Source organism: Takifugu flavidus, chromosome 7 (genome assembly GCF_003711565.1).
Source record: "Takifugu flavidus isolate HTHZ2018 chromosome 7, ASM371156v2, whole genome shotgun sequence".
Taxonomy (NCBI): domain Eukaryota; kingdom Metazoa; phylum Chordata; class Actinopteri; order Tetraodontiformes; family Tetraodontidae; genus Takifugu; species Takifugu flavidus.
Genome location: NC_079526.1, coordinates 15,994,644 through 16,020,311, shown reverse-complemented (window position 1 = coordinate 16,020,311; position 25,668 = coordinate 15,994,644). Strand labels below are relative to the sequence as shown.

The window sequence follows — 25,668 nt, the reverse complement described above, 5'->3', positions numbered from 1 at the left end:
TGCGTAAGTTTCGCGCGAAATGTGGTCGGCTGTTGATAATTCTGTGGCTGCGTGTGTCCGAAGTGTTTGATTTTTACTTTGTCTATAGAAATTGTACTTTTTCGGTCAAAACGGAATAAAAGCCGCGACTGCAGCGAGAGTTTTATTGAGTTTTATTGAGTTTTTGATAACAAGCGGGATGAAATATCGCACAAGATTACGGATCAGGCGACTTTACCGATGGTGCGGAGAACCTTTAAAGTTCGACAGGAAGCTAAAAACCTACGAGTATCGGTAAGTTCTCCGATTCAACACGTGTATCATCCGAATTGGCAACATTTGTTTTGCAGGTTTAAAATGGTATAATTTCTGGGTAACTTATACACACGCGGGTCCATCCTGCAGTTAAAGCACTAAATTAAAATTCCTCCGATTTTGATTCCTTTTAAACGTATTCAGGGTGGATGCAGCTCGTATATGTCAAGACATTATAGATCTTTTATCTTCTCACCTGGGTGACTCCTCCCGGCCCGTCTGGGTTGCAGGTCTTTGGCCATCCGTGTTGAAGGTCTCCCCAGGACCACCGTCATCTCCACGGGCCAGCACATCCTCATTGAGGGCGACGATGAGGACAACCCGTACGTGGCCAAGGTCCTCAGGCTCTTTGGAGACGGTGAGTTCAAGTTGCCGGTTGCCGTCGTCCCGGAGCTCCTGTGACCGTCCCTCGCTGTGCCGCAGAGACGGGGACGCAGAAGAAGGCGGCGGTTCAGTGGTTCGCACGCGTGTCCGAAGTGCCGCCAAAGAAGCTGAAGCTGCTGGGCCGAGAGCCCCACCCACAGGAGATCTTCTTCTACGAGGGGAGAGGGTGCGAAGACGAGGTGGATGCCGAGTCCATCCTCAGACCTGTGCTGGTGGGGAGCCATTACCCACAATCCTCCTGCGTGAGCGCACGTTCAGGTGCTGATTGTCTCCCGCCCCTGACAGGTGAAGCAGCTGGACGGCGCCGCTCCGTTCCCGCCCTCTGGCGACAGGGACGTCCTGTATGTGAAGGCGTCCTGGGACACAAAGACGTTTCGGGTGCTGGAGGCCGCTGTGGTGCATCCCGGCCCCCCGGTGGCGTCCCTCCCGCCCTCGCCCCCCAGCCCCCCGCCGGCTGCTGCCCCGGCCTCCCGGGGGCCTCCTCGCCGGGCGCTCCCCACCCCTGACCTGGCTGTCCTGCGCCGGGCCGCCACGCTGGACGTGCAGCGCAGCAGAGTGACCATGAGCGCGGGGCGGGCGGATCCGGCCCAGGCCGAGGCGCTGCACTCCGCCACCAAGCTGTCGGCCTCCAAGTGTCTGAGCGCCAAGAGGAGGGAGGGGACGGCGAGGGCGCCCGGCGTCCGCAAGAGGCTGGAGCTCAGCAGTGAGTGTCTGCCTGTGCAGGCCGCCAAGGCCTCGCCGGGGTAACCGGCTTCTCTCGTCCCCTCAGGTCCAGGCAGGAACTCGCTGCCCGATGATTCGCTGAGTCGGCGTCTGAAGGAGGAGCTGGAGTCGGACGCTGCCTTCACTCACATCCTGTCATCGCCTCCTCAGGCCACGCCCCTCGCGCCGCTCATCATAGTCCAGAAGATTGTTCAGGATGCCCCCCTCCCAAAGTGCTCTGACGACCCCATCAGGTCAACATGCACGCTCACACACACACACACACACACACACACGCTCACACACACGCGCTCACACACACGCGCTCACACACACGCACGCTCACACACACGCTCACACACACACACACACGCACACACACACACGCACGCTCACACACACGCTCACACACACACAGACTTAATGAAGCTAACCCATCGAACCAGGATGAGGTCATCACGCTGGCCACGCCCCCATTTCTTCCCTTCACGCCTCGGCTGCGCTCCGGTTCGGGATCGGGTGTGGTCCGGTCTACAGCCGAGCGGCGCCGCTGCTCCATCAGTGGTTGATGGAGCAGCACTTTGGTCCTGATAAATGATGATGATCAACAGTTATTAGTTGTTTTGGATCAGTAAAATGACTGCTTGAGTGACCAGAACCAGTTTAAACCGGTTTAGGCTGGTCCCGGCGATGGCTGACTCCTCACTTGCTTTTCAGGCAGCGGCTGAATCAAAGTCCTCAGCGGGACGGCGCCGTGGAGGCGGAGCTGCCGTGCAAGACGCCACGAAGGGGGAAGTCCCCAGCGCGCAGGCTGCTGGCCACCAGGGGGCAGAAGTGAGTGGTTGACGGGCGGAACACGCCGCCGCGCCCCGTGGGCCAGCCGCCGGCGCCGCTCTGTCTAAACTGGATGTTTCTTGTGACAGAGGTCCGACTCCGTCCCGGAGAAGAGAGCAGAGCGCGGCGAGGGAGGGGCTGCTGGCGGTGCTGTGAGTACAGGCTGGATGCTGATTGGCTGAGAGCTCGAGCGCCGACCGTCAACCTGTGGCTGTTGTCAACAGGACCGAAGCGGATCAGGAAAACTCTCCGGCGCTGCCCGACGCCACGACTCCGAGGAGCTCCAAGAGGAAGTCGGCGCAGCTGGTGTCGTCCCGCATCAGGAAACAGCTGTGAGTCTTCGTCCGGGACAACGGTCCTTCGCTCGTCCCCCTCCAACGTCTCTCTGCCTGATCAGGAACCTTCTGGAGAACCAGCTCGACCTGAACTCGGACAGCGGCGGCGAGGAGGATTTTGTTCCGTCCAAAAAGGATCTGGAGAGCAGCGACGATGACGAGGAGGCGGCGGACCTGGACAGTGACGAGGAAGTCGTTTTGAAAAAGGGAAGACGAGCGTCAGCGTGTCAAACTCCCCGTTCAAAGCAGAGACGTGGCGCTTCCAGGACGCCGCGGAAGACGCCAGGCAAGGTGAAGCAGCCCGGCCTGATGAAACGGTTTCACTTCTTCATCGTGCTCCAAAATAATCAAGCTTCGTGCATTTTGAAGCCTTTTGCTGTCCAGAGCTGAGAGTTTCCTGTTTCCGCAGATTCCGGGAACGCCACGGACTCCCAGCATTCCCAGTAGGTCACTGCCGGCCCGCCAGCCGGCTAATGTTCTGGAGGAGGCCAGAACCAGGTGAGATCCACGAACCCTCAGGTGTGACCACGAATCACACGTTCGTGTTGATGCTAACAGTTCGGGATGTTCACGTCCCACCAACCCCCATTAGCTTAATTATGGTAACGACTCCGGTCCAGTTTGACCCGGCCTGGGCCACGCCCGCTGTAGTTGGCGTCCGTTAGCACGTTAGCCTTGCGTGCGGCTGAGCGTGATTCCGCTGTGTCCTCAGGCTGCACGTGTCCTCGGTGCCGGAGTCTCTTCCCTGCAGGGAGCAGGAGTTCCAGGACATCTACAGCTTTGTGGAGAGTAAAATCATGGACGGGACCGGAGGGTGAGCGTGATTCCCGGTGGAGGACCCACACCTGGTCCCGGTCGCGTTGAGGGCGCTTTAACCTGCCGTGTTTCAGGTGCATGTACGTCTCCGGCGTCCCGGGGACGGGGAAGACCGCCACCGTCCACGAGGTGATGAGATGTTTGCAGCAGGCGGCCGACGTGGACCAGATCCCCTCCTTCAGCTTCGTGGAGATTAACGGGATGAAGATGACGGATCCTCATCAGGCCTACGTCCAGATCCTGCAGGTGAGCTGGTTCCAGGGGCTGCTGGGAAACCTGCAGAGCTCTGTGGCGCCGGCGTGTTCGCTGACCCGCCCTCTCCCCCCAGGAGCTGACGGGTCAGAAGGCCACGGCCGACCACGCGGCGGCGCTGCTGGAGAAAAGGTTCAGTAACCCGGCGCCCAGGAAGGAGACGACCGTCCTGCTGGTGGACGAGGTGAGACCGTCATGACCGGACCAGACCGGACCGGACCGAAGCCTCCCCGGGTCCCGCGTCCTCGCCGCCACCGTGTTTCTGAAGCGATCCGGGAATTCCCACTTTTTGTTGTTTGACTCCTGGTTGGATCGGGAGGAACCCGCTGGTTGACTCCGCCCCCGTCTGGTCCCGTCTTGTTTCTTCTAGCTGGACCTGCTGTGGACCCGGAAGCAGAACGTGATGTACAACCTGTTTGACTGGCCGACGCGGCGTCACGCCCGGCTGGTCGTGCTGACCATCGCCAACACCATGGACCTGCCCGAGAGGGTCATGATCAACAGGGTGGCGAGCAGACTGGTGAGGAGGCGTGGTCTCGTCAGATTAGGGGTGTGGCCAGACCTGGACATGTGATGGCACGGGACCTAGGCCACGCCCCCGCAGTGGGAAACTGAATCCGTTTGGTTTCCAATATCCAGAAGCTCCGCCCACGGATGAGCTGATGACGACCACGCTGACATCAAAGGGTCTCATTAAAGCCGTAGATGTTAAACTTGTGCCTGGATTTCAGTCTTAAACGGAGCCGCCGCACTGACGCTGTCCCGTCTGGTCATGTGACTGCAGGGTCTGACCCGGATGTCCTTCCAGCCCTACACCTTCAAACAGCTGCAGCAGATCATCACGTCCAGGCTGAACAAGGTGAAGGCGTTCGAGGAGGACGCGCTTCAGCTGGCGTCCAGGAAGGTGAGCAGATGTTCTGGCCCGGCCCGGTCCGGCCCGGCCCGGCCCGGTCCTCGCCGGCTCACCGCCTCTCCTCCCACAGGTGGCGGCGCTCTCCGGCGACGCTCGCCGCTGCCTGGACATCTGCCGCAGAGCGACGGAGATCTGCGAGCACTCCGCCGCGGGCTTGGTGGGAATGAGTCACGTGATGGAGGCGCTGGACGAGATGTTTTCGTCCGCCTACGTGGCGGCCATCAGGTGAGCGCCGCGCCGCGCCGAGTCGCTGGTGTCCTGCCGCTCTCAGATGGTGACGCAGCTCTGGTGTCCACAGGAGCGCCTCGCTGCAGGAGCAGCTCTTCCTCAGGGCCGTCATCGCCGAGTTCCGGCGCCTCGGACTGGAGGAGGCCACCTTTCAGCAGGTGTGTGGGGGTCAGACTGTCGTGACCAGTTCCTGGGTTATTGCAGTGGTGTAATTTTCCCCGGGTTGGGTCTCTCAGGTGCTGCTGCAGCACCAGGCTCTGTGTCGGGTGGAGGGCGTGCAGCCTGTGGGCGTGTCCGAAGGGCTCGCCGTGTGTCAGCGTCTGGGGGCCTGCAGGCTGCTGCTGCTGGAGAGCAGCCGCCTGGGCCTGCTGATGCGGGTCCGCCTCAACGTCAGTCAGGACGACGTGCTCTACGCCCTGAAGGCCGACTGACCCACACGCTCATTGCTCTTTTAATTTAGGATTTTTGTTTACTGTTTCAATGTTGATTTTAACTTCATTTTGGGAGAATTTCCACTGTAAAAAATAAAAGCTCTACCCAAACTTCCCCGAGTCGTGTCTGCAGGAGCCGAAGGAGGCCGAGGGCCCCTCGAAGGGCCCTTTAAAGAGGCCTCAGCAGCTGCAACATTCCACACTTTCACTTCCTGATCAGACGTCGGCTGATTCAGAGAAAAGGTCACAAATTTCATCATAAATCAGCCTTTAATTCAAATCAGACAATAACCAACCAAAACATGATTTCAGTGACTAAAGTACGATTAAGAAAAAAGAACCAAAGGATCAAAATAAAGTCGTAAATCTCAACAGGATCTCCTGACCCACCCATTAACTCCATGGCTAACCACGCCCACCACTCATTAACTCCAGGACTAACCACGCCCACCACTCATTAACTCCAGGGCTAACCACGCCCACCACTCATTAACTCCGGGGCTAACCACGCCCACCACTCATTAACTCCAGGGTTAACCACGCCCACCACTCATTAACTCCAGGGCTAACCACGCCCATCACTCATTAACTCCGGGGCTAACCACGCCCATCACTCATTAACTCCAGGGCTAACCACGCCCACCACTCATTAACTCCAAGGCTAACCACGCCCATCACTCATTAACTCAGGGCTAGCCACGCCCACCACTCATTAACTCCAGGGCTAGCCACGCCCACCACTCATTAACTCCAGGGCTAACCACACCCATCACCCATTAACTCCGTGGCTAACCACGCCCACCACTCATTAACTCCAGGGCTAGCCACGCCATCACTCATTAACTCCAGGGCTAACCACGCCCACCACTCATTAACTCCAGGGCTAGCCACGCCCACCACTCATTAACTCCAAGGCTAACCACGCCCACCACTCAATAACTCCAGGGCTAACCACGCCCACCACCCATTAACTCCGTGGCTAACCACGCCCACCCCTCATTAACTCCGGGGCTAACCACGCTGTTAGGTTCAAACGACCTAAAACATGAGAGAAACAAATGAGGCAAAGACAACAGTTTTGAATTTTACTTGCAAGGAGGACGGAGAGATGTGCTCAGTTCCAGGTCTCCAACACGTTCTGAGGCACAACTTCCACCATCCTTCTTTTATTGAGATTAGGAGGTCCCTGGTTACAGAATTCAAATGTGTCTAAGGGAGGGGAAACACAAGATAGCAGGTCCCAAACAAAGCAAGAAACTAAATCATAATGGTGAGATTATACGTAGGTCTTCACTGATTCGATTAGCTTAGCACATTCTTCCATATCAGACAGATTAAAAGAACAGCTCCTGGGTCATTGTCAGGCCCTAACCCTAACCCAGCTCCTGGGTCAGGCCCTAACCCTAACCCAGTTCCTGGGTCAGGCCCTAACCCTAACCCAGTTCCTGGGTCAGGCCCTAACCCTAACCCAGCTCCTGGGTCAGGCCCTAACCCTAACCCAGTCAAGGTCACTTCCCCACAGCAGCTGCATTTCTGTCGCCCTTGACCAGAGAAGTTCGATTGACACATCAAGCAACATGAACATTAAACATTAGCAAATAATAAGAAACTTTAGGTAATGAGAAACAATATAACAAGAATAAAGAATATAACAAAGCAAAAGCAAATAAGAGATAACTTTAATATACTGGATCCAACACACGCCCATCACCCCTTAACTCCAGAACTAATTTGGTATCGATTTTCTTTTATAAAAATTGGGGGTGTCTGCATCACTTTCCGCCGTTTTAGTTAGATTAGTTACTTAAATGAATATGTGCCGGGACACCCCTGTACCTGGCGGCGTATTGAGCTGGCCCGTGTCACGTGACAGGAGACAGCGAATGAGCATCAACGTGCAACATCGCCCGCCGAGCCGACAGTCAGCAAAAGGCAGAGCCGCAATCGTCTTAAAGCAGAAAATGTGAATGACACTTTTTCTGAAGAGCATCTGAGACTTCAGTAAAGTGTGATGACAAACCTCAAGTGCACCCAAGGTGTGATGGTGTCACATTGTTCTAGTTAATTTCCTCACGGAACAACTGTCTTACGCAGGTTTAAAGGATCAGGAAATCCTAGAAATCAATTGACCATAATAAAGTGTATAAAATGGTCTGTATTTGTCTTAAATGTAATAATATTTTGACTGACAAAAATTGCCAGTAAGAAATGAACGGTATCGGTATCGTATCGAATCCCAAAAGTGTGGTATCGCCCGTCCTTACTATGTGTTCACCACAATATTCATTATATTACATATATGCTGTATATTGTATGATATCTTTTAGTACTGTTTCTATAGTTATAACTTGTTAGTTATTCAGATATTATTAATAATATGGAAACGGGAGGATGATGGCTAAGCTGTCCTCCATGTTGGACAACACGTCCCCCCCCACAGGACACCCTGACTCCACCCTCGCTGGGTGAAGGAGAGGTATCGCAGATCTTTCCTCTGGCTGCTGTCAGACTGCACAACAAACATAACGATGCTAACACAATCTGAATATTATATATTCTGATATGTATATTGTATCCACCCTCTGTACCTGTACAGGTAAACAGAGGCCGAGTATCCATTTATCTGGATTATTGTAAATATACATCCTCTTTGTATATTCCAAATCCTGTTCTATTTGATTTTATCTTATTTTTCTCTGCGTGCTCAGCTGTTGTTGCACTGTAAATTTCCCCGTGTGGGACAATAAAGGACCTGAATCTGATATATAATAATTCTCCAGCTTCCACAGTGGAATCTTCTCCAGAACCTTCAGCTTTGATCCTGTTGTGTGAATAAACTCAGAACTCCTCCTTCCACAGGAGGTAGTTCTGAATCCTGCTGAAATTCCTCTTTATGAGATTCTGACACAGTTTTCATCTCCAGCAGCGGAACCTCCACAGCGCTGCGGCTCTTCACACTCGGTCCCTCCTCAGATCCTCGGTTCCTGCTTCTGTAGCACACCACCACCAGCACCAGCACCACCACCAGCACCAGCCTCACAAGCTCCACCACCCCCACCACCAGCAGGACGACGTCCTGGACCGGTGGACACCAGTCGTCACTCAGACACCAACCTGTGGAGTCAAACCAGGAAGTTTGATCCCTCTTTGCACCTCACCAATCACGTCACCATGGTTACAAAATCTCCTGATCAGTGTGCATCCATCAATCATCAAAGCTGTCAGCAGACCGTATCATAGCAACCAGTCAGGACTCACGGTGATCGGCCGAAGGCGGCGTCCTCTCGTGACCAGAACAGTTGACTAGAAGACACAAAAAGGTTCTTTTGATCATCTGAACACGGTTAGAACCTGAACACAACTGCAGTGCATTGTGGGAGAGACCCTGTGGTTGGTGCTCACCGTGGCAGCTGGCCTCCTGAGGGTTCTGCAAACAAACAAACAAACAAACAAACAAAGGTGTTGGTTTCAGGAGAGAAGGTGTTGCAGCTCTGACCCTCGGCTGCTCGCTCCACTCACCGCTCCGTCAAGTTTGTAGGTCACATTTTCCTGGCAGAGCTTCAAGGTCACGGAGTCCTTCGTGAGCTTCAGCACGTCAGCAGTCTTGTCTCCATCAACAGCAAAGGTGATCTGGACGGAAACAGGTCAGAACATTTTCATCAGCACTAAATCTTTACGGCTGAACCAAGAGATCCTCAGGTCAGGCTTCCATCAAGTCCTGGAAGTTTTGGGAACTTCCACAATGCCCCCTGTGACGTCACCACCACACTTACGGAGGCGTTGGCCCAGCTGGAAGTCGTGTTATCATTGACAGTCGGTGCCGGGACCAGCTGATAGGTGACAGAGCCGTCAGGGTTCTTGGTACCGTTACAGGTCAGCTGTTGTGGAGGGTCGGGGGCTGCAGAACCAGCTGAATGTTCGACCGAGGCTGGAAAAAGTTCAGAAATCCGAGCACATGATTAAATACCTGTGGAAAAGATCATCACAAACTTTCCCCCCGAATCTGAATCAAAAACGGGACCGAATTTTACCGTAGAAACTGAGAATGAAGCACAGAGACGTGAAGCACAGGTCTCGCATGGTTCCTTCCTAAATCCCGGATAGTTATGAGCAAACAAACAGGAAGAGGAGTGATTTGTAAGGATGGGCGAGTCGATCCCGTGGTATCGATATATCGATACTCACAAGCTACTCACTCGGTATCGATTTTCTTTTATAAATATCGATATTAACTAAAAAATAACAAATTGCGGGTGTATGCATCACTTTCCGCCGTTTTAGATTAGTTACTTAAATGAATATGTGCCGGGACACCCCTGTACCTGGCGGCGTATTGAGCTGGCCCGTGTCACGTGACAGGAAATAGCCGACAGTCAGCAAATGGCAGAGCCGCAATCGTCTTAAAGCAGAAAATGTGAATGACACTTTTTCTGAACAGCATCTGAGACTTCAGTAAAGTGTGATGACAAACCTCAAGTGCACCCAAGGTGTGATGGTGTCACATTGTTCTAGTTAATTTCCTCACGGAACAACTGTCTTACGCAGGTTTAAAGGATCAGGAAATCCTAGAAATCAATTGACCATAATAAAGTGTATATAAATGGTCTGTATTTGTCTTAAATGTAATAATATTTTGACTGACAAAAATTGGCAGTAAGAAATGAACGGTATCGATGGAAATACAAGAAAAAGTATCGGTATCGTATCGAATCCCAAAAGTGTGGTATCGCCCGTCCTTACTGTGTCACGTGACCGCTGTTTCGAAGCCTGTCATTGGCTCATGGCGTTTCGATGCAGTTCGATCTAAGGACAGGTTTGAGTGGTTTGATGGCATACCAGCTATATAAGATGCATTATTATGCTTCAAAATTGTTGGGTTGTGCGTAGATAGCGATTTGGAGAGTGAGAGTTCGAGTATTTTGGCGAGTACCACCAATAAGCGACGTTCTAGAGTTTGGGATCATTTTGATCTCATCGCACCAAATAAGGTGATGCAGTTCAGAGCATACATTTTCTGTTTCCATAATTGAATTTTTAAATGGGTCTCAAAATTACAATTGCTTGTAGGTGTTGTGTTTGCAATGCACACAAGAGTTGTCTTACAGCAACAACACATCATCTATGCTGAGACACTTGCGTGCTCGGCATGACGACAATCACACCCAGTAAACCTGTGACCCTGTCACTGGAAATCCTGACAGTAAGCTAAATATACATATATATATAATGTATATATGTATGTGTGTGTCTATTTATTATAGATGTTGTGTATCGTATTCATGTAGCAACCATTCTCCCACAGTGTCCAGAAAACAGAAGCTGGATGAGGCCTTGGTGGACATGATAGTGAAAGATGGTCAGCCTTTTTCTATCGTTGAGGATGAAGGGTTCCAAAATTTCAATAAAATCCTGGACCCATCATGGAAGCAAGGCACACCGTAACCAAAGAGACGGCCTTGGCAGAAATAAGCAGACTTCATCTGTTGGTTTGACTGCTAACATGTGGACATCAGTCAACATGGATGCGTACCTTGGTGTCACCTGCCATGATGTGTCAGCCAGCCTAGATCTGGCGACTGTGCTTTGAGGTGTGCAGTATTTTCCTTTGGCCCACACTGCAGCTAATATTTCAGATGCAATTGCAAATTTGATGACAGAGTGGGGAATCACTGAAAAGGTCTGTGGGATGGTGACTGATGGAGCTTGTAGTGTCCGAAGAATGTGTATTGATCGCTAGCAGATCCTGACTTTTGACCTCTGAGGATCTTAGCGTTGGAGATCTTATCTTCTTTTTCAGCCATCCTGGCACCATCTCAACATGTTCCATTTGTGTCCTGTCACCTATATTTTTCTGTGCTCGTGATTTAATGTCTTGTTATTCCCCAAGTGGAATTGCTATGAAGGAGCACAGGGGTCCACAGGCTCTTGGGCCCTCACTTGACTCTATACCATTTGGTCGGTTAGATTGTGTCACAAGGTCACAAGAAAGGAATGTGTTTACTTGACCATATATAAGGGGCTACCGAACAAAGCACTTCGGAGATCTTCACCATCGGGACCACGAAACCTCCCTCGGACAATCTGCAGTGTTCGATTGATGCCTGACTGTTCTCTCCAATAAACATCTCTTAAAACCAAGTCGGTATCTACAAAGATTCCTTTCTCATCAGCACATGTCAACTATCACCAGAACAAATTTACCACAAGCTCACAATAGTGTGGCAAGTGTAACCCAGTTAAACATTAGACATACTGTATTGCTTTGCCCATATGCTGAATCTCATTGGCAAAAAATCACCGTCAGACGTCTGAGCTGGAGAACATGTGCAGTAGGACCCGCAAAATGGAGGCACACTTCAAGTCCAGTTCCAAAGCAAAGGAAAAGTTGTGCTCTATTCAAGCTAATATGGGCATACCCCAAAAAAAGCTTGTTCAAGAGGTCAAAACCATATGGAACAGCACTTGTGCCATGCTCCATAGGCTTTCTGAGCAGAGAGAACCTTTAGGGGCAGCCCTGGCATCACTTAGCACTGACTTGGTGCCTTTCACTGCTGATGACTATGCAGCAATCAACCGTTGCCTGTGTGAGAAGAATTATTGTTGTTATTACTATTATCGTTTCAATGCTATAGTAAGTATAGTAAGTAGATTTAGAATGTTTAATCAAAAAGAATGTATGAGTGTTTGACTCAAGTATTGTAGCTGTTATGTACCCAGCACTGGGAGGTATCATGTTCGAGGACACGAGGAAGTCGTAGAGATAGGAGGAGAAGGAATCATGAAGTTGTTTTGATACAAATGTTGTGTGAACCAAATAAAAGAGGAGAGCGAGCAGCAGACTGACGGAGTTGAGAGAGGAAGCTTGAACTGCTCGTCAGCTCTCCCTTGCAAGGCCTCCTGTTGTCTGTGTGGTTGATCTGAGTCTAGTAAACGAACAGCGCGGGTGACCAAACATCACCCTCACAGAAATTGGTCCTTCGAGCCGGATCCCAAGACCTGGAGAGGAGCGCCGTGGGACGACCGAACGCCGAAGTCTGCGCAGCCGGAGTCAAAAAGACGTCCGAAGTGAAAGACCTTTCATCACGAGTTGACGGAAGGCCGGTCTTCGTCCCTCCCAGGGCGACCATCTCCAGTGACGGGAAGAAGGCACTAAAACAACTCAGAGAGAAACCATCGAGACAACGGAGTGAGTATAAGACACAAAAAGCGCTACACGGAATATACCGCGGTATTGCCTGCCTGGTCATCAGGAGAGAAGCAGAGGCAAGATACACCCGCCTCCTCGGAGGTAGAAGCTTGGTGTATACTCTCCTGATTAAAAAAGAGGGGTTATAAGGCCACGGCAGAGGGACTGAACTAGATATCCTGTATGGATTGAGGGTTGTTCAGTCGGGAGATCAGGCGTCTCCACTCAAGTATATAAAAACTGATAAATAAAGTGCAAACATGGGCAACCAACATTCCACAAAAGGTGCTGAATTCGAAATCCCAGCATCATGTAAACACATGGAAGACAAATATCCAGGTTCATGCTCATATGTTCAGCTGTGGATGACTAAGTTCGATTGGGATGGTAACTTAGACAGGCCAGGCAATATTACAAAATTAAAAGAAGTTACTATACTAACGGTACTGGAACCCAGCAAGTCCTCATGTGCGTTAATGGCAAGAAATGGGGCACTGTTAGAGGAGATTGGGTCCCAGTGGATCCAGCCACTCAACAACCATGGCAGCCTGGCAGCCAAGAACTAAATGACAGACTTGACAGACTGTACGAGCGCATGCGAACTACTTTTACCAGACGAGCTGACTACAGCGCCATTACGGCCACGAGACAAAGACTGACGAAAGTTTTGAAGACTATAGCATGAGAATGAAAGATGTGTTCCGAAAAATAGTGGAATTCCGTATGCGGAAGAACCAGAAGGTCCCTACCAACAGCAGTTAAAGCAAGCTATACATGGGGGATCAAAATCAGAGATAAAAACCTGGGTAGAGAGACAATTAGTTGATTTCGGAACTAGTAACCTAAACCGCTATGAACAACATGCTATGCATGCAGAACTGTTAAAAAAGTTATTGGCAGCAGTACAGCAGCCACGCAAAATAGCTGTATGTAAATGCACTGCACACACTAACAACACAGACGCAGTCTCACAAGGCAATGCCTTTGCTGACAGAGCCGCAAAGGCTGCAGCAAATAACAACACACTTCTTGATAATGAAGAATCATTTACCTTAGAACCTGCAGATAATGATATTCTAAAAGAAATGCAGCAAAGTGCTCCAGAAAAAGAAAAGGCCACGTGGAAGAAGCGAGGAGCCAAACTGGATGACAAAGGACTGTTAACCATAGGAAACAAGCCAATCCTTCCCCGGAATATGCATAAATGGGCAGCATTAGTGAGCCATGGGCCATGCCATGTCTCAACAGGAGGGATGGTACAGATGGTTAATGAACATTATTACACTATAGGATTTCATACCTACTCAAAAAAAATTTTGTTCACAATGTGCTATTTGTGTAAAACACAGCCCACAGGGAGCCCTTAAGGCCCCTGCAGGCACTACACCATTACCAAATCATCCATTTCACACAGTTTTTCTAGATTTTATTCAGCTAACACCATGTGAAGGTAAACAATATTGTCTAGTAGTGTTAGATGGATTTACTAGGTGGGTAGAAATCTTCCCCACAGCAAAAGCAGATGCACTGACAGTAGCAAAAGTTTTATGTAGAGAGATCATTCCCAGGTTTGGCATCCCGAAGGTCATCTGGAGCGACAATGGAAGCCATTTTGTAAATGAGATAGTGAAAACTGTCGGAGTAACTTTGGACATTGATTTGAAGAATCACTGCGCATACCACCCTCAGAGTGCAGGATTGGTTGAAAGAGTCAACGGTACTATTAAGAACAGACTGAAGAAATGTATGGACGAGACAGGAAAGAACTGGATGTTTTGTCTCGACCTGGTGAAATTATGGATGCACATAACACCACACAAGAAAACAGGCATCACACCTTTTGAAGCATTATATGGGCGGCCTTATTGCCTGCCATACTTTGCAACAACAAATGAGCTAAAACATGTTGAGGAAACAATAGCAGATTATCTGAAAAAAGTGTTACTTAACCGATGTGTGAATACTGTAAATGTTCTGCCTAGTCCTGTGTCTTCCACAGATTCCACCCCCCAGGAACCCATTCAACCGGGCGACTACGTGTGGGTGAAGAAGTTTGTGCGGAAGAGGTGGAACACGCCTAGATGGGAAGGTCCTCATCAAGTACAGCTGACCACAAAGACTGCAGTTCGAGTGGACGGGAAACTGTCGTGGATACACCTTTCACATTGTAAGAAACAGAAGATTCTTCCAGGTGAAGGCGAGGGAGCAGTGGCGGACTCTCCGTAAACGGCTGACGGCCTGTATAGGTCCAGCAACGGCTGAACCCCGTTGGAACCTGTGAAGAGGATCTAAAAGGAAATGAAGTTGTTCTTCCTAATTGTGGTGGAAGAATGATCTCTACTGGACAACGATGAAGAGGAATCAGATGAAGAATGGACAAATGTGATGCAAGATGTAAATGAAATGTTTGAGATGTCTTAAGCTGTACCCATGTTGAACTCTGAGTGTAAGAAATGTGTTTCTAGGAAAATGACGTAATGCATTTAAATTTCATGAAATGAAAAGATGTAATACTGACAATGAGAATCTAGACACATTTAACGATAAACAGGAGGGAAATGTGAGAAGAATTATTGTTGTTATTACTATTATCGTTTCAATGCTATAGTAAGTATAGTAAGTAGATTTAGAATGTTTAATCAAAAAGAATGTATGAGTGTTTGACTCAAGTATTGAAGCTGTTATGTACCCAGCACTGGGAGGTATCATGTTCGAGGACACGAGGAAGTCGTAGAGATGGGAGGAGAAGGAATCATGAGGTCAGATTGATACAAATGTTGTGTGCACCAAATAAAAGAGGAGAGCGAGCAGCAGACTGACGGAGTTGAGAGAGGAAGCTTGAACTGCTCGTCAGCTCTCCCTTGCAAGGCCTCCTGTTGTCTGTGTGGTTGATCTGAGTCTAGTAAACGAACAGCGCGGGTGACCAAACATCACCCTCACACCTGACAGTTTTAAGGCCATTCTGTCAGGCAAAGGTTGAGCTTTCTGAGGAAAGAGGGTCAGGGTCAAAGGCAATTCCTTTAGCCAAAATGCTGAGACACCATTTCAGCCTAGTGTGCCCAAATGGCTCCTTGCATTGGTGCCACGCTTGCCAACCATTTGAACGAAAAATTCAGTGGCTTGGAAACCATCTTGGATCCACGATTTAAACAGGCTGGCTTTACTAATCAAAGAGTGTTCCAGTCTTATTGATGGGTCGGCAGAAGATGTGCCACTGGAGACTGCAACATCTGCCGCCTGGGCCTGCTGATGCGGGTCCGCCTCAACGTCAGTCAGGACGACGTGCTCTACGCCCTGAAGGCCGACTGACCCACACGCTCATTGCTCTTTTAATTTAGGATTTTTGTTTACTGTCTCAATGTTGATTTTAACTTCATTTTGGGAGAATTTCCACTGTAAAAAATAAAAGCGCTACCCAAACTTCCCCGAGTCGTGTCTGCAGGAGCCGAAGGAGGCCGAGGGCCCCTCGAAGGGCCCTTTAAAGAGGCCTCAGCAGCTGCAACATTCCACACTTTCACTTTCTGATCAGACGTCGGCTGATTCAGAGAAAAGGTCACAAATTTCATCATAAATCAGCCTTTAATTCAAATCAGACAATAACCAACCAAAACATGATTTCAGTGACTAAAGTACGATTTAAGAAAAAAGAACCAAAGGATCAAAGTCGTAAATCTCAACAGGATCTCCTGACCCACCCAGGACGTCCCCGCGAGGAAGGACGATAAAAGTCCTCATGTTTCAACGTTGGTTTGAATTTACTGACAGAAACGACCAATCAGAAATTCCTGTATTTCTTTTATCCATTTTAGAAACGTACATGTACACCCATTAACTCCAGGGCTAACCACACCCATCACCCATTAACTCCAGGGCTAACCACGCCCATCACCCATTAACTCCAGGCTAACCACGCCCATCACCCATTAACTCCAGAACTAACCACGCCCATCACCCATTAACTCCAGGACTAACCACGCCCATCACTCATTAACTCCAGGGCTAACCACGCCTATCACCCATTAACTCCAGAACTAACCACGCCCATCACCCATTAACTCCAAGGCTAACCACGCCCACCACTCATTAACTCCAGGGCTAACCACGCCCACCACTCATTAACTCCAGGGCTAGCCACGCCCACCACTCATTAACTCCAGGGCTAACCATGCTGTTAGGTTCAAACAACCTAAACCATGAGAGAAACAAATGAGGCAAAGACAACAGTTTTGAATTTTACTTGCAAGGAGGACGGAGAGATGTGCTCAGTTCCAGGTCTCCAACACGTTCTGACGCACAACTTCCACCATCCTTTTATTGAGATTAGGAGGTCCCTGGTTACAGAATTCAAATGTGTCTAAGGGAGGGGAAACACAAGATAGCAGGTCCCAAACAAAGCAAGAAACTAAATCATAATGGTGAGATTATAGTAGGTCTTCACTGATTCGATTAGCTTAGCACATTCTTCCATATCAGACAGATTAAAAGAACACTGTCGCCCTTGACCAGAGAAGTTCGATTGACACATCAAGCATCATGAACATTAAGCATTAGCAAATAATAAGAAACTTTAGGTAATGAGAAACAATATAACAAGAATAAAGAATATAACAAGGCAAAAGCAAATAAGAGATAACTTTAATATACTGGATCCAACACACGCCCATCACCCATTAACTCCAGAACTAATTTGGTATCGATTTTCTTTTATAAAAATTGGGGGTGTCTGCATCACTTTCTGCCGTTTTAGATTAGTTACTTAAATGAATATGTGCCGGGACACCCCTGTACCTGGCGGCGTATTGAGCTGGCCCGTGTCACGTGACAGGAGACAGCGAATGAGCATCAACGTGCAACATCGCCCGCCGAGCCGACAGTCAGCAAACGGCAGAGCCGCAATCGTCTTAAAGCAGAAAATGTGAATGACACTTTTTCTGAAGAGCATCTGAGACTTCAGTAAAGTGTGATGACAAACCTCAAGTGCACCCAAGGTGTGATGGTGTCACATTGTTCTAGTTAATTTCCTCACGGAACAACTGTCTTACGCAGGTTTAAAGGATCAGGAAATCCTAGTAATCAATTGACCATAATAAAGTGTATATAAATGGTCTGTATTTGTCTTAAATGTAATAATATTTTGACTGACAAAAATTGCCAGTAAGAAATGAACGGTATCGGTATCGTATCGAATCCCAAAAGTGTGGTATCGCCCGTCCTTACTATGTGTGCACCACAATATTCATTATATTACATATATGCTGTATCTTGTATTATATCTTTCAGTACTGTTTCCATTTCTGTAGTTATAACTTGTTAGTTATTCAGATATTATTAATAATATATATAATAATTCTCCAGCTTACACAGTGGAATCTTCTCCAGAACCTTCAGCTTTGATCCTGTTTGTGTGAATAACTCCTCCTTCCACAGGAGGAAGTTCTGAATCCTGCTGAAATTCCTCTTAATGAGATTCTGACACAGTTTTCATCTCCGGCAGCGGATCCTCCACAGCGCTGCTGCTCTTCACACTCGGTTCCTCCTCAGATCCTCTGCTGCATCTGGGATGGATCCTTCCGTAGAACACCAGCGCCAGCGCCCCCACCAGCACCAGCACCACCGCCCCCACCACCGGTGGACACCAGTCGTCACTCAGACACCAACCTGTGGAGTCAAACCAGGAAGTTTGATCACTCTTTGCGCCTCACCAATCACGTCACCATGGTTACAAACTCTCCTGATCAGTGTGCATCCATCAATCATCAAATCATTAAATTTAGAATAATCTTTAAAACCCTCCTCCTGACCTACCAGGTCCTCAGAGGCCTCACTCCATCCTACCTGGATGAGCTCGTGACACCTTACCAGCCCAATAGACCGCTCCGCTCTCAGAATGCTGGTCTACTTGTGGTTCCCAGAGTTTCTAGGAGTAGAATGGGGGGCCGAGCATTTAGCTACCAGGCCCCCCTGCTATGGAACCAGCTCCTGTCCAGGCCCCCCAGCTGTGGAACCAGCTCCCTGTCCAGGCCCCCCTGCTATGGAACCAGCTCCCTGTCCAGGCCCCCCTGCTATGGAACCAGCTCCCTGTCCAGGCCCCCCAGCTGTGGAACCAGCTCCCTGTCCAGGCCCCCTGCTATGGAACCAGCTCCCTGTCCAGGCCCCCCTGCTATGGAACCAGCTCCCTGTCCAGGCCCCCCTGCTATGGAACCAGCTCCCTGTCCAGGCCCCCTGCTATGGAACCAGCTCCCTGTCCAGGTACGGGAGGCTGACTCCATCGCTACTTTTAAGATCAGACTTAAAACCTTCCTCTTTGATGAAGCTTATTGCTACTAATTCTGTAGTTCCAGTTACTATCATAGACAGACAAATTATCATATTTAGGGGGTCGTCTAATTGTTAGGTCACATCTTAGCTGTGCTGTTATAGGCCGAGGCTGCTGGGGTCCGGAAACATGATCACCTGACAGGCCTCTGTCACCCCACTGGGTCATGGTTTCCCTCCCTCCCCTCCCCTCCCCTCCTCTCTCTCCTCCCCCCTCCCCTCCCCCCCCCCCCCCCCCCCCTCCCCCCCTCCCCCCCCCCCCCCCCCCATCAGCAGCAGGGCCCCCCTACATGAGCCTGGTCCTGCTCAAGGTTTCTTCCTGTTAAAGGGGAGTTTTTCCTGCCACTGTTCCTTGTTGGGGTCAGGCCCTGGGATTCTGGAAAGCGCCTTGAAACAATTTTGATTGTACAAGATGCTATATAAATAAAGATTTATTTGAAAGCTGTCAGCAGATCGTATCATAGCAACCAGTCAGGACTCACGGTGATCGTCCGAAGGCGTCGTCCTCACGTGACCAGAACAGTCGACTAGGAGACACAAAAAGGTTCTTTTGATCATCTGAACACGGTTAGAACCTGATGTAAACACAACTGCAGTGCATTGTGGGAGAGACCCTGTGGTTGGTGCTCACCGTGGCAGCTGGCCTTCTGAGGGTTCTGCAAACAAACAAACAAACAAACAAACAAACAAACAAAGGTGTTGGTTTCAGGAGAGAAGGTGCTGCAGCTCTGACCCTCGGCTGCTCGCTCCACTCACCGCTCCGTGATTTTCGTAGGTCACATTTTCCTGGCAGAGCTTCAAGGTCACGGAGTCATTAGTGAGATTCAGCACATCTGCAGTCTTGTTTCCATTTTCAGCAAAGGTGATCTGGACGGAAACAGGTCAGAACATTTTCATCAGCACTAAATCTTTACGGCTGAGCCAAGAGATCCTCACGTCAGGCTTCCATCAAGTCCTGGAAGTTTTGGGAACTTCCACAATGCCCCCTGTGACGTCACCACAGCGAAGAAGATTCTCGGCCCTTACGGTGACGTCACCACCACGGTGAAGAACATTCTCGGCACTTACGGAGTTTTTGGCCCATCTGAAAGACGTGTATTCGGTGACCGTCGGTGCCGGGACCAGCTGATAGGTGAAGGAGCCGTCAGGGTTCTTGGTACCGTTACAGGTCAGCTGAGCGTCGGGGCTGTCCGAGGCTGGAAAAAGTTCATAAATCCGAGCACATGATTAAATACCTGTGGAAAAGATCATCACAAACTTCCCCCCGAATCTGAATCAAAAAATCAAAAAAGCATTTAGCTACCAGGCCCCCCTGCTATGGAACCAGCTCCCTGTCCAGGCCCCCCTGCTATGGAACCAGCTCCCTGTCCAGGCCCCCCTGCTATGGAACCAGCTCCCTGTCCAGGCCCCCCTGCTATGGAACCAGCTCCCTGTCCAGGTACGGGAGGCTGACTCCATCGCTACTTTTAAGATCAGACTTAAAACCTTCCTCTTTGAAAAAGCTTATTGCTACTAATTCTGTAGTTCCAGTTACTATCATAGACAGACAGATTATCATACTTAGGGGGTCGTCTAATCGTTAGGTCACATCTTAGCTGTGCTGCTATAGGCCGAGGCTGCCGGGGTCTGGAAACATGATCACCTGACAGGCCTCTGTCACCCCACTGGGTCATGGTTTCCCTTCCCCTCCCCTCCTCTCCTTTCCTCTCCTCTCCCCACCTCTTCTCCCCCCCCCTCCTCTTCTCTCCCCCCCCCCCCCCCCCCATCAGCAGCAGGGCCCCCCTACATGAGCCTGGTCCTGCTCAAGGTTTCTTCCTGTTAAAGGGGAGTTTTTCCTGCCACTGTTCCTTGTTGGGGTCAGGCCCTGGGATTCTGGAAAGCGCCTTGAAACAATTTTGATTGTACAAGATGCTATATAAATAAAGATTTATTTGAAAGCTGTCAGCAGACCGTATCATAGCAACCAGTCAGGACTCACGGTGATTGGCCGAAGGCGTCGTCCTCACGTGACCAGAACAGTCGACTAGGAGACACAAAAAGGTTCTTTTGATCATCTGAACACGGTTAGAACCTGAACACAACTGCAGTGCATTGTGGGAGAGACCCTGTGGTTGGTGCTCACCGTGGCAGCTGGCCTCCTGAGGGTTCTGCAAACAAACAAACAAACAAACAAACAAAGAAAGGTGTTGGTTTCAGGAGAGAAGGTGCTGCAGCTCTGACCCTCGGCTGCTCGCTCCACTCACCGCTCCGTGATTTTCGTAGGTCACATTTTCCTGGCAGAGCTTCAAGGTCACGGAGTCCTTCGTGAGCTTCAGCACGTCAGCAGTCTTGTTTCCATCATCAGCAAAGGTGATCTGGACGGAAACAGGTCAGAACATTTTCATCAGCACTAAATCTTTACGGCTGAACCAAGAGATCCTCACGTCAGGCTTCCATCAAGTCCTGGAAGTTTTGGGAACTTCCACAATGCCCCCTGTGACGTCACCACCACGGCGAAGAACATTCTCGGCCCTTACGGTGACGTCACCACCACAGTGAAGAACATTCTCGGCACTTACGGAGTTTTTGGCCCAGCTGAAAGACGTGTATTCGTTGACCGTCGGTGCCGGGACCAGCCGGTAGGTGAAGGAGCCGTCAGGGTTCTTGGTACCGTTACAGGTCAGCTGTTGTGGAGGGTCGGGGGCCGCAGAACCGGCCGAATGTTCGATCGAGGCTGGAAAAAGTTCATAAATCCGAGCACATGATTAAATACCTGTGGAAAAGATCATCACAAACTTTCCCCCCGAATCTGAATCAAAAATGAAAAAAAGAATTTTACCGTAGAAACTGAGAATGAAGCACAGAGACGTGAAGCACAGGTTTCTCATGGTTCCTTCCTAAATCCCGGATAGTGATGAGTCAACAAGGTTTGGAGCTTGTTCACTCTTTCTGAAGAGAAGTGAAAAAGAGTGGTAGCGCCGCGTGTCGGAGCTTATAACACCTGTGTCACGTCACCGCTGTCGAAGCCTGTCATTGGCTCACGGCGTTTCGATGCAGTCCGATCCAAGGACCGGTTTGACAGGTTTGATGGCACACCAGCTACTTTAAGGGAGGGATTGAGTCCTGGAAAAGTGTGCCAATGGAAAAATACCCCAATGTCTAACGGGCTGCGCTTAAGATCCTGTCAGTATTTGGGTCAACAGACGTCTCGAGTCTGTGTTTTCTGTCCTGAAACACGTCTGTTCTGACTGACACCCGTGTGAAAGAACTGAATCCAAGCCAGATTTGGAGAGGATTGTTCAAAGCAAGGAATGCCAGAAGGCCCACTGAGCAACATGCACAGTGAGAGAAAAAAATATATTTTAATTATATTTTTGTTTGTGGACTGTGACTGGCCCGTGGTCTGTAGAGGTCCAATTCTGTCATTATCATGTTGGTGTGGGACATTTACAATAAATCTGGCTGAGCAGAGGTGTGTGTGAGGAGGGATGAGGTGATGTTCATGTGTGCACATGTGTGTGATGCGGCTCTTGGGCCCTGACTGGTTGGCCCGGCCTGTTCTTGGGGTAGCCCTGGCATCACTTAGCACTGACCTGGTGCCTTTCACTGCTGATGACTATGCAGCAATCAACCGTTGCCTGACAGTTTTGAGGCCATTCTATCAGGCAAAGGTTGAGCTTTCTGAGGAAAGGGTCAGGGTCAAAGGCAATTCCTTTAGCCAAAAAGCTGAGACACCATTTCAGCCGAGTGTGCCCAAATGGCTCCTTGTGTTGGTGCCACGCTTGCCAACCATTGGAACAAAAAATTCAGTGGCTTGGAAAAGGTGAACTTCCCGTCTGTGGCAACCATCTTGGATCCACGATTTTAACAGGCTGGCTTTACTAATCAAAGAGTGTTCCAGTCTTATTGATGGGTCGGCAGAAGATGTGCCACTGGAGACTGCAACAGCAGAAAAAAACTGAAGACAAATAACTTGTCTGCTTCTGTGAATAATCATTCCAAATCAAACACACAAGTCCCCAAATGACATTATCTTTAAAGGTTTTCCTTAAAAACACGTCACACACACAAAAACAATGTTTCTGAATTCAAACACCACGGTCATTTGCAAAGTAGGAAGGAGCTCTGATCCTGTTGTGTTATGGGGAGTCAAGGAGGCCTGGACCCAGACGCAGAGTAGAGGATATGGCTCTTTATTAATAACAAAAGGTGCAAAACAAGGAGTCAATCAAAGTAGCAACGAAAGTCAATTCTAGCAAAGTAACAACAGAAAATCTACGAACTAACGTCACCATAAAGAAAAAACCGTCAAGAAAAAGTACAAATGAAAACGCAGTGACGAGGCACTTGAACAAACTCACAGGCGAGAAGAAACCACGGAAAACAGGAGGCGAAAACTAGAAATCACAACGGATGGGAGCGAGATGCTGTGGCGAAACAACAACCCGGCACAGGAGGCACCGAGAGGGGAGTTGAAGTCGCTGCCGAATCAAGGCACTGAGCTGCAGGTGCGTCAGCGGCTCCGCGGCTCAGCGCTCCCCAGGGATCGGCCCTCCCCAGGGATCGGCCCTCCCCAGGGATCGGCCCTCCCCAGGGATCGGCCCTCCCCAGGGATCGGCCCTCCCCAGGGATCGGCCCTCCCCAGGGATCGGCCCTCCCCAGGGATCGGCCCTCCCCAGGGATCGGCCCTCCCCAGGGATCGGCCCTCCCCTGGCGGTCGCTCCTGCAGGTGAAGGGAGGAGGGAAGAAACGAGTCGCGTTCAAGAACCACAACGTGTTGGGGACTTTAGTACAGTTTTTAAATAAATCTCAAAGTGTTTAACAAACCCTTAATATCATTCGCATTTATTCTTTAGGTTAATCTTGAATGTGTTTTAGATTAAGGGGGCGAGCATCTGCATATTTTATTGTAAAGATAATATGATCATTATTTGGTATGAATGAACAAAACACCTGGATGAGCACACGATGAGCTTTTATTGGTGTCATGGGATTGAAACAGCTTCAGTCGTGCTCTTTAGAGGTTGCCATGGCTACAGTTGACCACCAAATGTCACTAAAGTCTTGAAGCTTTGGCTCTTGTTCGGCACAACTGTGAGGAAAGTCTCAGTGCTTCGTGAGGCTTCACCTGCCCACCACGAATTCTGGAATATTCCGGAATGGCCCCGCCCACAGCCCCCCCCCCCCCGTGTGCACCACACTAAAATGACCACTAGGTGTCGCGCTCTACAAAGAAAACAATCCGCGTGTGAACGCAACATTTTTATTGTTTTATTGCAAATGAGACAAAAATCAATCACCCAAGATGATTTTTAAAACGTGATCAAAGTGTTCAGGAGCGGCAGCATGAAAACGCCTCTCAGGTGAGCAGGAAACACACCTGAGTGTTGAGCAGAGAGGCGACAGGACGGAGCGGCCGCGCGCGCACACACGCCGCTGGAGGTTATTTTTAGACGGGAGGAGGCGACAGCAGACGCCTCGGCAAATATTCACCCATCGCGTGGCTCCACCTGGAACTAACGCAGGATGTCACCGCACCGCCGCGCGTGAACAGCTGCCAGGAGCGCGAGCGCCTCGTTTGTGACGGGAGAAGAACGCAGAGAACCGGCGCAGCACCAAACCAGCCGCTTTTATCAGGTGCACCGATCGGATCCACCCAGCAGCGGTACGAACACGCGCACGCCCGCACGCACGCCCGTTTGCGGGTTTCTGGCCTGACTTACCTGTATTTTCGGTGATGTTTTAGATGGATTCTTGTTCTCAGCAGCGGTCAGTAGCAGCAGCAGATGCTTTAATGCTGCTCATTAAAAGTTGCAACGATATTTTTACAGGTGCAGCTATCGTGCGTGTGCGCGCGTGTGTGCGCGCGCGCTTCCTCCAGGAATGTGGTCTCCGTCCATGTTGAGGCTCCCGTTTTTGTTGCTTTACGTCTGCGGTCGTTTGACGATCGTGGCTGATTTTCCATTTGTTCTGTCATTAAAAACCTGTTATCGTCGCGTTTATGACCCAACTAAGGAGGATTTGGATTCTTAACTCCAGAACTTCTCTTAAAACCAAGTCGGTATCTACAAAGATTCCTTTCTCATCAGCACATCTCAACTATCACCAGAAGAAATTTACCACAAGCTCACAATAGTGTGGCAAGTGTAACCCAGTTAAACGTTAGACATACTGTATTGCTTTGCCCATATGCTGAATCTCATTGGCAAAAAATCACCGTCAGACGTCTGAGCTGGAGAACATGTGCAGTAGGACCCGCAAAATGGAGGCACACTTCAAGTCCAGTTCCAAAGCAAAGGAAAAGTTGTGCTCTATTCAAGCTAATATGGGCATACCCCAAAAAAAGCTTGTTCAAGAAGTCAAAACCATATGGAACAGCACTTGTGCCATGCTCCATAGGCTTTCTGAGCAGAGAGAACCTTTAGGGGCAGTCTTATTGATGGGTCGGCAGAAGATGTGCCACTGGAGACTGCAACATCAGCCGCCTGGGCCTGCTGATGCGGGTCCGCCTCAACGTCAGTCAGGACGACGTGCTCTACGCCCTGAAGGCCGACTGACCCACACGCTCATTGCTCTTTTAATTTAGGATTTTTGTTTACTGTCTCAATGTTGATTTTAACTTCATTTTGGGAGAATTTCCACTGTAAAAAATAAAAGCTCTACCCAAACTTCCCCGAGTCGTGTCTGCAGGAGCCGAAGGAGGCCGAGGGCCCCTCGAAGGGCCCTTTAAAGAGGCCTCAGCAGCTGCAACATTCCACACTTTCACTTCCTGATCAGACGTCGGCTGATTCAGAGAAAAGGTCACAAATTTCATCATAAATCAGCCTTTAATTCAAATCAGACAATAACCAACCAAAACATGATTTCAGTGACTAAAGTACGATTTAAGAAAAAAGAACCAAAGGATCAAAGTCGTAAATCTCAACAGGATCTCCTGACCCACCCAGGACGTCCCCGCGAGGACGGACGATAAAAGCCCATCACTCATTAACTCCAGGG

The 25,668-nt window shown here is 49.7% G+C and overlaps 2 protein-coding genes and 1 long non-coding RNA gene across 8 annotated transcripts; 2 read left to right on the top strand and 1 right to left on the bottom strand.

The window, feature by feature from the left end:
- Window positions 1-3: 3 nt before the first annotated feature.
- On the top strand, window positions 4-5,300 carry orc1 (origin recognition complex, subunit 1). The gene is made up of 18 exons (XM_057037848.1): window positions 4-273; window positions 525-652; window positions 718-890; window positions 964-1,381; window positions 1,448-1,634; window positions 2,098-2,214; window positions 2,304-2,366; window positions 2,439-2,546; window positions 2,612-2,840; window positions 2,959-3,047; window positions 3,262-3,363; window positions 3,440-3,611; window positions 3,694-3,801; window positions 3,988-4,137; window positions 4,402-4,521; window positions 4,601-4,755; window positions 4,829-4,916; window positions 4,995-5,300. Exons 1-18 carry the CDS (start codon window positions 179-181, stop codon window positions 5,187-5,189), a joined length of 2,697 nt encoding a protein of 898 aa, XP_056893828.1. The 5' UTR covers window positions 4-178; the 3' UTR covers window positions 5,190-5,300.
- A 965-nt stretch (window positions 5,301-6,265) lies between these two features.
- Window positions 6,266-24,526, bottom strand: LOC130528461 (uncharacterized). Of its 5 annotated transcripts, none has more exons than XM_057037857.1 (11): window positions 24,393-24,526; window positions 21,509-21,618; window positions 21,249-21,403; window positions 20,934-21,044; window positions 20,813-20,837; window positions 20,669-20,713; window positions 19,759-19,886; window positions 8,709-8,819; window positions 8,592-8,616; window positions 8,448-8,492; window positions 6,266-8,303 (listed from the first exon to the last, which is right to left on the bottom strand). In XM_057037857.1, the coding sequence occupies exons 2-11, from the start codon at window positions 21,555-21,557 to the stop codon at window positions 7,999-8,001; spliced, it is 999 nt and encodes a 332-aa protein (XP_056893837.1). In that variant the 5' UTR covers window positions 21,558-21,618; window positions 24,393-24,526; the 3' UTR covers window positions 6,266-7,998. The 5 variants fall into 5 exon arrangements, with proteins under 5 accessions (XP_056893837.1, XP_056893838.1, XP_056893839.1 ...); XM_057037858.1 differs by lacking the exon at window positions 24,393-24,526 and having other exon boundaries at window positions 6,266-7,568; window positions 7,953-8,303; window positions 21,509-23,164; XM_057037859.1 differs by lacking the exons at window positions 8,448-8,492; window positions 8,592-8,616; window positions 8,709-8,819; window positions 24,393-24,526 and adding exons at window positions 19,173-19,217; window positions 19,322-19,346; window positions 19,447-19,557 and having other exon boundaries at window positions 21,509-23,165.
- On the top strand, window positions 23,867-25,337 carry LOC130528470 (uncharacterized). 2 transcript variants are annotated; one of them, XR_008951303.1, is made up of 2 exons: window positions 23,867-24,334; window positions 24,501-25,337. It is a non-coding gene; the product is annotated as an uncharacterized LOC130528470 (long non-coding RNA). The 2 variants fall into 2 exon arrangements; XR_008951304.1 differs by having other exon boundaries at window positions 24,416-25,337.
- The last annotated feature ends 331 nt before the right edge of the window (window positions 25,338-25,668 follow it).

What these genes read in the sequence shown, in the direction of transcription:
- LOC130528461 (XM_057037857.1), bottom strand. Translation starts at nt 21,557, where the DNA reads ATGAGAAACCTGTGCTTCACGTCTCTGTGCTTCATTCTCAGTTTCTAC. An exon ending in CTTCATTCTCAGTTTCTACG is followed by an intron (nt 21,404 to 21,508) that starts GTAAAATTCTTT and finishes AACTTTTTCCAG; the next exon opens with CCTCGATCGAACATTCGGCC. An exon ending in GACGCCTTCGGCCAATCACC is followed by an intron (nt 19,887 to 20,668) that starts GTGAGTCCTGAC and finishes AACTTTTTCCAG; the next exon opens with CCTCGGACAGCCCCGACGCT.
- orc1 (XM_057037848.1), top strand. Translation starts at nt 179, where the DNA reads ATGAAATATCGCACAAGATTACGGATCAGGCGACTTTACCGATGGTGC. An exon ending in CAAGAGGCTGGAGCTCAGCA is followed by an intron (nt 1,382 to 1,447) that starts GTGAGTGTCTGC and finishes TCGTCCCCTCAG; the next exon opens with GTCCAGGCAGGAACTCGCTG. An exon ending in TCCCGCATCAGGAAACAGCT is followed by an intron (nt 2,547 to 2,611) that starts GTGAGTCTTCGT and finishes CTGCCTGATCAG; the next exon opens with GAACCTTCTGGAGAACCAGC.